Source organism: Moschus berezovskii, chromosome 15, assembly GCF_049115385.1.
Source record: "Moschus berezovskii isolate FMDL1 chromosome 15, NW_MosBer_1.0, whole genome shotgun sequence".
Taxonomy (NCBI): domain Eukaryota; kingdom Metazoa; phylum Chordata; class Mammalia; order Artiodactyla; family Moschidae; genus Moschus; species Moschus berezovskii.
In genome coordinates this window covers 65,491,159-65,504,387 of record NC_142474.1, presented here as the reverse complement: position 1 = coordinate 65,504,387, position 13,229 = coordinate 65,491,159, and the positions used below count along the sequence as shown (strand labels likewise).

At 42.2% G+C, this 13,229-nt stretch overlaps 1 protein-coding gene across 5 annotated transcripts in view; it reads left to right on the top strand.

The window, feature by feature from the left end:
• Positions 1-13,229, top strand: part of NRP1 (neuropilin 1) — a 151,263-nt gene that overhangs the window by 64,824 nt on the left and 73,210 nt on the right. For all 5 annotated transcript variants that reach the window (XM_055428093.2, XM_088844151.1, XM_055428098.2 and 2 more), the window contains 3 exons: positions 2,477-2,704; positions 9,624-9,779; positions 12,105-12,271. In XM_055428093.2, coding sequence (XP_055284068.1) covers positions 2,477-2,704; positions 9,624-9,779; positions 12,105-12,271 — 551 coding nt within the window. The remainder of the gene's footprint in view (positions 1-2,476; positions 2,705-9,623; positions 9,780-12,104; positions 12,272-13,229) is intronic.

Genomic DNA, 13,229 nt, shown 5'->3' with positions numbered 1-13,229 from the left:
TTCCACTTCCCCATGGAATGTCCCCATGCATGCATGCCAAGTTGTGTCCAACTCTTTGCGACCTTATGGACCGTAGCCCACCAGGCTCCTCTGTCCATGGGATTCTCCAGGCAAGAATACTGAAGTGGGTTGCATTGCCCTCCTCCAGAGGATCTTCCCAGCCCAGGGATCAAACATCTTTTACATCTCCTGCATTTGCAGGCAGGTTCTTTATCACTGGTGCCACCTGGGAAGCCCAGAATGTCCCCAGCCTTTGTCAAAATACCTGAGAAAACGTGGGCCAGCTTCCAAAGGAATCTGACATGACAAGGATATATGTGAAAACATTGGAATTTATTTGATTTTGAAAGAGCGCCCTTAATTTGGGTTTTTTTTTTCTCATTAAATCTTAACCTCAACTGTATAATTTTATCTTTTGAAGAAGGAGAAAATATTGGAAACTGCATTAAACTTGCTGTTTGCTTTGCCAGCCAAAGCCCTGGGGAGCAGGTTAAAGGTCTCCAGCGTCTCTGTTCCTACATCTTGGAAATAAAATTCTAAAGGGTTCCCAATTAACTATATATGAATGAATGACTGTTGAATTAATGACAAATTGGCATAGATACTGTTATCTCAGATGCCACCAAACAGCTTAGAAACATGTTAGAAATTATACAGCACATTCCACAATCTCTTTAGTTGAAATTGACATGGCAAAGTGCCACTTGGTAATAATTTTTTTAACCAGAATTGAATAGATAAGCATTTGAAGCCATTGTGCTGAAGGGTGAGCCCCATCGTAGAAGGCTTTGGGAGGTATTCATTCAACTCAGACCTCTACAGACCAGGTTTATTGTACCATCTACTAAGTAGTCTTCTGAGTCTCCAGGGCCATGGCTAATATATGCATGGGGAGAAAGAGATTGATTTGTTTTCTCAACATGCTGCCAGATGCACTGCGGTGGAGAGTGAACTTACTAGCCCTCACCACTAAAAACAGCGATCTGTTAGTTAAATTTAATGTATATTGATGCCAAACACGTTGCCTTTAGTACTTGCACTTTGGAATAATATTTAGTTAAGAACAAGCTCCACAAGCTTCCCTATTTGGACTTGAATCCTTATAGGCCCTTGCAGAGTCCCCATCAATGCAACAATGGCCCTGGAAAAAAAAAATTGTTGAATTGGGACTTCCCTGGTGATCCAGTGGTTGAGAATTCACCTTGCATTGCAAGGGACCCGGGTTTGATCCGTGGTCGGGGAACTAAGGTCCAACATGTTGCAGAGCAGCTAAACCTGTGCATTGCAACTCGATAGTCCATGGGCCACAATGAAAGATCCCACACGACACAATGAAAATGCCACACGCTGCATCTAAGACCCAACACAGTCAAATTAATAAGTAAATATTTTTTTAAGAAAAGAATGGTTTGACCAAACATCCCCAGATTGGATCGTGAGATTCAGAAAGGTCAAGTCATCTCTGTTTACAAGACCGCCTAAGAGTTCTTGGACAGTCAGCATGGCTGTGGTGGCAATAAGGGGCAGAACTGATAGGCTGGCGTGGACAGTCTGATAGTCTGTGTGGATGGGCCATTTTCAATTGTGTGGTGGATAGCACCCTATTCACTGCCGATTCCATGAACTGAAATTGTGGTCCTTTATGTGTTCATAAGATTGACTTGCAATAACTCTATGTGTGCTCTGAACCAACCTAAATTACGAATCGCCGTAATTTGTAGTCTTGATAACACTGAACTGTCATTTAAATGACACATTATAAATATATGCATTACATACACACACATACACCCCCACACCCTCCTGCACTGTATGTTGGAGAAGGTTAGGATGTCAACATTGGTATCAGGTGACTTGGAGCCACAGGACCTGCATCCCAGTTTATCATGCCCCCACTAACAGCCACACTTTACTGGCACACCTGTGTCAACACCATTCCGAATGAGTCACTCACCCTGCGTACATGTACGAATTACCTTTCACATTTAGTTTGTCAAGGGGGCAAAGGTCACATCTGGCAGAATTACTGAGTCACTGGTGGAGGAATCTGAAACCCAAATTCCCTCCGCTGGATTCTCTCCCTCGCCTTTGTAAATGTTCTATTTCACCAATAAAGAGCTGTCAGCCTCAAGATTTAAAGATTTAAGATTGAAGGGGCTATAATTATTTCTCGAGGGCTCTGTCGAGATTTCTGTAGCTTACTCATTCATTGTTCCCACATGATTTTGTATTTGTCATTTTTTCCCCCTCTGCAACAGCAGAATTTTGTAAATTGCTCCACACAGATGGAAAATGAAGGTGAATGCAATAAATCTGAACTCGACTTTCTGTATATATCACCACTGTGAAAAGGCTGAGTAATGAGTGATTAGGACAATGATTATAATGGTGGGCTTTTATTGGAAAGATAAACTGTCTTTGCCCAGGTTATTTAAGTGGAATTTTCACTCTGCTCTTTTTTTTCTTCCACTCATAGGTCCTGAATGTTCCCAGAACTACACAACACCTAGTGGGGTAATAAAGTCCCCCGGATTCCCTGAAAAATATCCCAACAGCCTAGAATGCACCTATATTATCTTTGCACCAAAGATGTCAGAGATTATCCTTGAATTTGAAAGCTTTGACCTGGAGCCTGACTCGAATCCTCCGGGGGGCATGTTTTGTCGCTATGACCGGCTAGAAATCTGGGATGGATTCCCTGATGGTAAGCATGGCACCAAGAACCCCAAAGGGGAAGGATCTAGGGGAAGGGCCCCGGGATCCTTTTACAAGCATTATATACATGCATCACTTTAAAAAGTAGCTCAAAAGGAGGAAGAAAAACAGAAATTTTCTTTATGCAGAGCGGTGATGAAATATTTGAGCCTAAAAAGACTTGGTAATTTTCTAGTCTAATGCTTTCATTTTGTGGATAAGGAAACAGAGGCCATAAAAGGCTCTGCAAGGTCTCATAACCTTTTCTATGGGAAAATTGGAAGCAACCCATGGTTTACCTGACTGAAGTATTTTTCTCATTTCATTGGCTTGCCTATTGGTTATTAATTCATAAACTCATCAGAAGATGAGCTCTTAAGACATTCATTAAATCAAGTCAGTCATTTTGCGAATGCAGAGACAGAACCAGCAAGGTTAAGTCCCTGCTAAAATTTTCACAGTGAACTATACACCCACTATGCTGCCACATTTAGAAATCTCGGAAAGGAAGGAGGAGAGCATTTGGATGTTCCTAATTTAGATGGATTCCTTGTCTGCTCTCTAGGGAATTTTTATCTTTGGGGAATCAGATCAGATTGGCATACATCCTTGATACACATTGTTCACATCATCTGAGTTCATCGTCCATTCAAAAAATATACTTAATGAGCACCTGCCGTGTACCAGGCGCTGTAGTAATCTCTTAGCAAACAGAGCAAAGATGGATGCCCCATTTAGATTCTATCAAAGGGAATGAGGTAATAAACAGTGCACATTAGGGACAATTGAATCACGTGCACGGGATGTTAGAAGGTGAGAAGTGCTATAAACAGACAAAAAAAAAAAGGGAAAAGAAGAAAAAATAGAATAAAGGCATTAAAAAAACGAAGGTAAAGAGAGAAAGATGGGTGGAGTTTTTTAAATAGGGTGGTCAGGTCAGGTCTTTTTAAGAAAATAAGCCAGATTTGAAGGAGGTGGGAGAAGTAGCCATGTGGCCAGCTAAATTAAAGTTTTCCATTTCAGTCCTTATGAATTAGAAGGTGAATGGCAAAAATACGCACCCAAATTCTGAACAGAGGGAGATAATATCAAATAATTTGTTGCAGCTGCATTGCTAGTCTTGTGTTTAGTCTGGTTTAATAGTAAGATTTCCCTGGAGAACACACTCTATACAGATCAGAAAGGGCAGCTTGGAAGTTCTTACAAATCATGCAGTTAGAGATTTGGAACTATCTATAAAATAGTCAGATAATATTATCAGATGGAAGAAAGACTATTTAAGTAAATTGTGAATGAAAGCTGATATCATGTGAAAGAGTTTGCCTTTATCTTAGAAATGACATTAAATGGTCGGGGCCATTCAGTTCAGCTATGTTCCTTAGGTAAACAGCATTAGAGAAAATCTAGGTTTAGAGAAAGCTTATGTCATTGGAGCAAATGGGTGAGTTATCATTAGTTGAGTCTCTTCTTTCTTTTATTTAACCATATAAATAGGTTATGATGATTTTATTGAAACTCCCTCATTAAGTAATGAGATTTGTCCAAACAGAGCTCTGATTGATTTCCAAGTATTCAATCCGATAATTAGGAAAACAATATTATAATAGTATTGCAATAATAGTTGGAACATTTAATAATGGGTTTATTTGTTCACAACCCAAATTTGCAGCCTTTCTTTCTAGAACTTATATTTAAATTGACATCTGAAAAGAAGGTCCAATCAACCAGGAGAGCATTGTTATTAGTGTCAAGGGTTTTCCAAAGTAGTAATTTTCTGACTCTAGAAAATCACTGAGTTGAAGCAAAGAACAATTAACAATATGGGTTGTCAGCCTGCAATCCATCCATGTTTTGGGTGAATTGACTTATTCCTAGAGAAAACTGGCTTTGGAATTAGAAAAATGTTATTGTATATTTGTTTGTGTTCACCTGGCCTCATCCTGTCTATACCAGCATCGGAGCTCACTCTTTTTTAGGCAAAATGCGAGAGTGTGTCCTCCTGGGTTTTTTTTGTCAGTGGCACAAGGAACATGTTTGTCATTGTAGTTCAACACATAGATTTCCTTGCCAGCAAAATCGCTTTTCTTCTTTCATATCCTTTCCAAAATAAACCAGAAGGCACTGAAGGCTTTTAACCATCAAGTGATTTTATGCGGCATTTTATCATAGACACTGAATTAGATGACTAAGTAAGTGAAAGCAATTCAACTTGACTTCGAAGATAAGCAGTTTACTCCAAAATGTGAGATCTGAGACATGCACATGGAGAACCCCACTTTTCCAGCTAGCAATCTGTTTGAAGCTCCGTAGATTCAAAACTAGCAGCTCTGGAGTCATTCATTGGTGAAAGTTACACAGTTTCAGAGCCATGAACTAAGTGTGCCTGCAGATGCTTGTGCTCAATTACGGGGCCAGATGTGAATGCCTAGCTCACAGTACCTGGATGCCCGTGAAGCCAGCCCTCCATCCAGGCTGGGGAAAGAGCTGGAAATGCTCTGTGACCTACACTCCCCAAATTATTAGGAATTATTATTACGATTTTAGGACTCAGCTTCATCAAAGCTAGATGGAATTTTATGTTAAAAATAACCTTATAAAATATAAATATAAAATATCAGTGATATAAACCTTCCAAAATATAAATGACATAAATGTGCCAATTCTTTTTTCTGGGGAAAAGTTGCAAAATCCAGATATTCTCCACCAAAAGGTTTACTTTAAGAAAAATAGGCTTGGCTGATCTTGTACCTGTTTGAAATGATCCCCTTTTGTGTTTATTTATTCAAAAATACCTTATTTTAATAGTACTTCTGGATAGTAGATGGTTGCCTATTTTTCCTCATAAAAAGGTGGCAGAAAGCCAAATTGTCTGATTCTAAGGTAGGGTTCTAATTAATGGAGGGACTACTGGGAAAAATACAAAGAATGGGGTTTTGCGGTTTCCTGCTTCAAGCAGCACAAATACGGTGTTGCCTTCACACCTGAGAAGCAGTGGTCATCGTAGTCCTGCTCTCCCCGCAGAGAGAGCTTGAGGCCTGTTTTTTAAATTCTCCAGGCATTCCATTTTTGAATTGTACTTCTGTTTGGGGGACAGTTGGCATTCATCGCCTTGCTCTTTGACTCCACCGTAACGGAAGTAGGGAACCCAAGAGCTGCGATCATGTAAATCCACAAATGAGCACACACACAAGGATCAGGGTCCTGCAGCCACTCCAGCTCAGATCAATATTGCATTAGCTTGCTAGACTAAGGTCTCGCTGTTGTTCAGGAAAATTCAATACTTCTTTGTATTATAGTCGAAAAAGCCTTTCACTCTCCAGTCTTGAGGGTTCCTAAAGAGAGCTGCATGCTGGTGTCCGGGGGCGATGTTCAGAAGGACAGAAGGCAGATTTACCAGGCATGTCTTCAACATTATAAACCAGTGAGTCATGGAGACTCTCTAAATTATGAGTCTGCACTAGACAAGTTCTCTTCTGTTTGCTCTTTCAAAGAGACCCCCTTTCCCGCCATCCCCAGGGGAACTGGATGATGGTGGAAGGGAGGGGAGGCAGCCAGAGCTGGCATGGGGGAGGGGAACGGGGAGGACTGCAAGCTTCCCTTGTGTGCTTGTGTAACTGGTAAGGTCAGTGGCTTGGGTGAGTCGAGAACGACCCCAAGGATTAAGGCTGTAAAAGTTTGCCCACAAACACAAGAAAAAGAAAGTTATGAAACTACAACAATGGAATTTAAATGAGGGTAAAGAGTGAGGGAAGATGAATAGACTCTCAGTTCAGTTCAGTTCAGTCGCTCAGTCATGTCCAACTCTTTGCGACTCCATGGACTGCAGCACGCCAAGTTTCCCTGTCCATCACCAACTCTCAGAGCTTGCTTCAACTCAGGTCCATCCAGTTGGTGATGCCATCCAACCATCTCATCCTTTGTTGACCCCCTTCTCCTCCTGCCTTCAATCTTTCCCAGCATCAGGGTCTTTTCCAAGGAGTGGATCAGGTGGCCAAAGTATTGGAATTTCAGCTTCAATATCAGTCCTTCCAATGAATATTCAGGACTGATTTCCTTTAGGATTGACTGGTTTGATCTCCTTGCAGTCCAAGGGACTCTCAAGAGTCTTCTCCAACACCACAGTTCAAAAGCATCAATTTGTCGGCGCTTATAGCTTTCTTTATAGTCCAACTCTCATATCTGTACATGACTACTGGAAAAACCATAGCTTTGACTAGATAGACCTTTGTTAGCAAAGTAATGTCTCTGCTTTTTAATATGCTGTCTAGGTTGGTCATAGCTTTTCTTCCAAGGAGCAAGCATCTTTTAATTTCATGGCGGCAGTCACCATCTGCAGTGATTTTGGAGTCCCCCAAAATAAAGTCTTTCACTGTTTCCATTGTTTCCCCATCTATTTTCCATGAAGTGATGGAATTGGTTGCCATGATCTTAGTTTTTTGAATGTTGAGTTTTAAGCCAGTTTTCACTCTCTTCTTTCACTTTCATCAAGAGGCTCTTCAGTTCCTCTTTACTTTCTGCCATAAGGGTGGTGTCATCTGTGTATCTGAGGTTATTGTTATTTCTCCCAGCAATCTTGATTCCAGCTTGTGCTTCATTCAGCCCGGCATTTCTCATGATGTACTCTGCACATAAGTTAAATAAGCAGGGTGACAATATACAGCCTTGACATACTCCTTTCCCAATTTGTAACCAATCTGTTGTTCCATGTCCAGTTCTAACTGTTGCTTCCTGACCTGCATACACATTTCTCAGGAGGCAGGTCAGGTGGTCTGGTATTCCCATCTCTTTAAGAATTTTCCGCAGTTTGTTGTGATCCATACAGTCAAAGGCTTGGCCTAGTCAATAAAGCAGAAGTAGATATTTAGACTCTAAGCCTCCCATTAAGACTGCAGACCAGAAATGGGATTCCATTTGAGGCAAGCAAAGACCTGAGTTTATGGCTCTAGCGATATATTTTCATGTGTATGTTTCTGGCAACTTTGCACCCCACAGGGGAAGGGGAAAGTGTTGAATTGGTGACAGGGCCACATTCAGAATGAAGAAAGCCTGGCCAAGAGCCAGCACTTGGTGTAGGAGAATCTGAGGCCAGGATTAAAGCTGGAGAGAAACAAAAATCAGTGAGAGTTTCATCTGAGAGGCTGTTTTCTGCCAACTGGGAAACCTGATACCACGACATTTCCCCTCCCCCCAACCCATTCTGCAGAGCCACTGTCCAGGACCCTGTGGTGCCCTTTGGATCATCTGTATCCATCCCCTAAATGAGCAGCCTCCTTGTCTTCTTCATAATGAAGCACTTGACACACACAAATATTTGGGTGCTAGAGAGTGAAGGATGACAGAATTTGGCAGATCCATTACTTTGGGCACATGGAGAAGTTCTCAGCTATTCAAACTTAGCATTTTGTACTAACTCAAATAGTCAACCACTTTGGTTTAGTTTTTTTTTTCTTTTCTTTCCTTTTATTTTTTAAAGATCATTGGCCAGGAACTAAAAACCTGTTAGCCCAGCGTTTGATCACTCTGTAAAGCAGGGTATTCAGACAGCCACTGGCCAGGAACTCAACAGGCACGTGGGGCTCTAGGTAGGCCAGATTTTATGGGTTTTGCTTTCTGGATCACACGTGAAGCTTCTCCCAGCCCTCACCGGCTGCCTTCTGCATCTAAGTGGCACACACTGGCCTTGGAACCCCACACCCCTGCCCACCACCCCTCCCTCCAGAGAAAAGTCCACCTACTGTGCCTCCTTGAACAAAGCAATAACTCTTAGTTGAAATGCACAGAACCATGGATTTCTTGGAGGGGAAAATGGTCTATACCAGATTGTCCTTCTAAGCCCAAACCATCTGGTATGTTTTTACCATATGTGCAATGAAAAAAATTCTAGAGGAAAGGAGGGTTTTTTTTTTTTTTTGGTCTTGCTGCTGATCTATGCAGGGAAATGAAAAGATTCTCCAGGCCCAGAGGGCTTCCGCACTGTCCATAAGGCAACTTACAGTTGCTGAATTGTCACAGTTGGTGTGAAAGCACTCAACAAAGGGATGGCCAGTTTAAGCCAAATAACAATTTGACTCTATCACAGATTCGTCAGTAACCCTAGTCTTTCTCTGCCTCCGTTACTGCCTGTTTCCTGGTGTGTAGTCAGATGGCTGATTTGGGTCCTCTCTTGTCCACTGAACTCAAGTGTCATGCAGTCACCTCTCTAAGTTTTGGGACATGAAAAACTGAGACAGAAATCAGAAAGATGCATTTTTCCTTTGTTTTGATTACAATTTGCTATTATGTATACTGATATCTGTAGTTTCTAAATTTGCTAATTATTACAATTATTAGTCTTAAGATACATCACCCACTGTCACTTGTCTGAGTCTGTGATGTTTATCATAATGAGGCTCCAAGACGGAAAGATGAAAGAGGAAGAAAGTGGGGGTTACCCAGGGTGAGGTCAGACCTTGGTTCCACTCTGTTGCCAGGACCGCTCTGTTCCAGGGCTTTTCCCAGGATCCCCTCCTAGGTTGGGGGCAGGGAGGACAGGCAACTCCAAGAACCCTCACTGGGTGATCACAGCCTGGCGGAGTTGCTGGCCGCTGGACTGTGTGTACCATGTGGTCCTGGAGATAAACGCCAGGGTGCACTTGGCAGCTCAAATCTCCTTTACAATCGAAGCCAGTATTTTGATTTTCTTCCTGAAAACAGTCCTGCTCACTGGGGAATGTGGTTACGCCTGTCATTGCCCTTCTGAGCACACTTGAAAATCCTCTCCGCAAACCTGATCCAGTATGTTCACCGCAAACCAATTAACCAGGGAAGGCTTGCTTTGGGTAAGAAAACACTTCTGGGTTCCACTGGGACCCATGTCTGCAAATGGTTTTGCTGGCATGAGCTGCAGCAGAAAAGGTGTTTTCACGGTCTCTGCATTTCTCCTTCTGCAGTTGGTCCCCACATTGGGCGATACTGTGGGCAGAAGACACCAGGTCGCATCCTCTCGTCGTCTGGCGTCCTGTCCATGGTGTTCTACACGGACAGCGCCATAGCCAAAGAAGGCTTCTCAGCAAACTACAGTGTCCTGCAGAGCAGTGTTTCAGAAGGTCAGTATTGATGCCTCTTGCAAAGCCCTGCCTTAAATATTCTCTGCTCTTCCTCCTCACATACCTGCGGCTCTATGAAGCACTAAAGACATGTTTTGTGAGTTGGAGTGCCAAGTGTTTCTCTTTCTCTTTTAAATGGTTTATATGAATATCAACAGAAAGAACTATTTGGGGTGCTTTCTTAAGGAAATTATGTGTGAGAAGGCTGCTTGTAAACCTCTGAAATTATGTGAGAAAAATTGGGAAATGGCAAAACTGCACCTAGAAACAATGAAATATGACCAGACCATGTACCTGGCACCCTCCATTGTGTATTGGACTGAGAGCCAGGAAAGCACGGGTATCGATCTCTGATAATAAGGACCAGTCAGTATCAACATAGTTCATTGATGGGCAGGCAGGTAGAATGGATGGTGCGTGGTAGTTTGGTTTGGAGATACCCTGGCAGAAGCTGCTTTTGTCTTTCTTACATGAATGAAAGTGGATATTCATGTAAAAGAAGCATGTTTCAATTTCTGTGATTACTTTCCATAAAAGAAAGAAGAAGTAATATGGTTTTGTATCTTATTAAAATACTTGACTGACTCAGTCCTTGCTCAAAGTTGTTGTGGTCTCCAGCTTTTTTAAAGGCCCAAGGGAGAAAACCTGAAAGAGCAATGAATGATTTGGGTTTCATCAGTTTTAGCTGCTGCTGCTGCTGCTAAGTCACTTCAGTCGTGTCCGACTCTGTGCAACCCCATAGATGGCAGCCCACCAGGCTCCCCTGTCCCTGGGATTCTCCAGGCAAGAACACTGGAGTGGGTTGCAATTTCCTTCTCCAATGCATGAAAGTGAAAATGAAGTCGCTCAGTCATGTCCGACTCTTGGCGACTCCATGGTCTGCAGCCCACCAGGCTCCTCCGTCCATGGGATTTTCCAGGCAGGAGTACTGGAGTGCGGTGCCAGTGCCTTCTCCAGTTTTAGTTGCTAGGTTGTCACATAGCACAGGGAGAAGGCAGGGGAGTTTGGAGACCTCTTTTGCAGACATGCTCATGTCTTTTCTACCAGATCTTACCAGAAAAAAAGCCAATTAAACTTCAAAGTCTTCTTTGTACTTAATTTATTTGGTTAATTCATTCATGTATTTTTGTGCCTATTTTATATTCCAAATAACAAATCGCAAGCTTAAAAGTGTGAAACCAGTGAAAGAAAATCTTTTATGCCATAAAACATTATTTATGCCGGAAAATACAGAAAATACAGACACTTCATTGGCTGAGGTATTTCTGGATGGCTGAGAGCCTTCTCTTTAATCTCTGAAGGTTTTTTTTGCACTTTGGTACTTTGAATTCACATTTTCCTGAACTTAATTATTCACTTCCCAATATCATAGTTCATATTTCATTTTTTGTTGAGTATTTGAGGCCTAATGGAATATATATGTATTTATGATTCATGGACATTATTGTGAATGTTACTGTTTATGTTGTAAAACTTTGGTGGTCTTTGGGACCCTATGATACTACAGTTTACCCCTGATGGATACTCTTATATGTTAATAAGATAAACTAGTGGTGTTATTAACTATGGCCAGGGCAGGGCAGGGGAATAACACAGGGGAGTCTGAGAGAGGAAGCCTGGGCGCCAGTGTTAAGGAATCTGAAAGACAGAGTTCAGTTCTACTCAGTCCACCAAATAGGAGCGGTAAATGGACAGAGTCTTTTTCACTTTTACTAGATCTTAGAGGAAATAGTAAAATTTTATTTAAATATAACTCGATGTGTACACATACGACATATCTGCATACGTTAACTTTGAAAGTAAATCAGTATATCCATCATTTCCTAAAAAGTCTCTAATAGTATTTATGTCACCCTACAAGTTGACTCACTGGAAAAGAGTCTGATGCTGGGAGGGATTGGGGGTGGGAGGAGACGGGGACGACAGAGAATGAGATGGCTGGATGGCATCACCGACTCGATGGACATGAGTTTGAGTGAACTCCGGGAGTTGGTGATGGACAGGGAGGCCTGGCGTGCTGTGATTCATGGGGTCGCAAAGAGTCGGACACGACTGAGCGACTGAAATGAACTGAACTGAACTGAACTGAAGCTCAGTTGGAAAAATAATCAAGTATGAGATCTTGATAGCCTTGATTTGAAGAATTCTTGCCGTGAAAATGCACAAATCAGTGCTACAATCCAGTAAGCCCCTTGCTGTCATCTTTTGTAAGATTTTGTGTGAACATCAAAATGAAGTTTTTAGTTTTCCAGATCAAAAAAGAAAATATGCATCTTAGGTTCCCCTGCATTTTCCTGACTTTGGACCGTTGTTTTTTCCCTTCAGACTTCAAATGTATGGAAGCTCTGGGCATGGAATCTGGAGAGATCCACTCTGACCAGATCACAGCTTCTTCCCAGTACAGCACCAACTGGTCTGCTGAACGCTCCCGCCTGCACTATCCTGAGAATGGGTGGACCCCGGGAGAGGATTCCTACAGAGAGTGGATCCAGGTATGTGGCTTCTTCTTGGCACATCAGTGTAGAAAGTTTGGATTGTCTACAAAGGTTGATGAAAAAAATGTGCCGTCATGAGTACCTTCTAACCAGAAGGACAAGGGGACAGCAAATGTAATTACTCTGCAGAATTCCCAGGATCAGAGAAAAGCCCAGGTGATTTCCCTGAAAACCCATTTAGCTTCTCAGATACTCGCCTATGACTCGACAGAACCTGAGCACAGATGTCTCACTTGGGTAACAACTCAAAGATACGATTTTTTTTCCCCAACAGCTACACATTTTCTATTGATGTGCTTCCTACTTCAACAGATTCTTATTTCCTTAATGAAATATCTTAACTGTACTTGCAGGTGTGCATGAAGTCATTGTTTGATAAGGTGTTTGTTTGTTTGCTCAGGGTAGAAGAAGAGAAGAACGAGGCTGAGGTTTACTTTCTCACGCTGGTGTCCACGTTGCATGTGCCCAGAAAGTGGTTTAACTGAGGGTGTTGGTGTCTGTGGACTTCGTACAGGCACATCCATGTGAAATGTACACATCTCCATCCTTAGCAGTGATGTTGGTTCTGCTTCCCTACTTTGATACTCCCCGCCTGCCTTCACCCTTCCACCCTCCACAGGCTCCCCTCCTCTGCACCCCCACCTGGACTTGTCTCCCAGCTCATCCCTGGCATCACTCCCAAAGTCTAAACTTGCCCAACCTTGATGTCTGGATACTCTCACCCACAGCCTCATGTTCGGGTTCTTGACTTTTTCACCCACTGTCAAATCAAACGTCATATCTGGCTGTGTGGGTTCAACTGTGGGCAAATTATTCAACATTTTTTGCTGAAGGATCCAGACTTCCTTTTCAGGAGTGTAGGCAGAGCCTGTCTTGCACTCATTTAAAGATATATAAAAATGACTAATTCCCAGGGAGAGTTTCTAAGCAAGAAAAAAATACCAGGATGATTAAT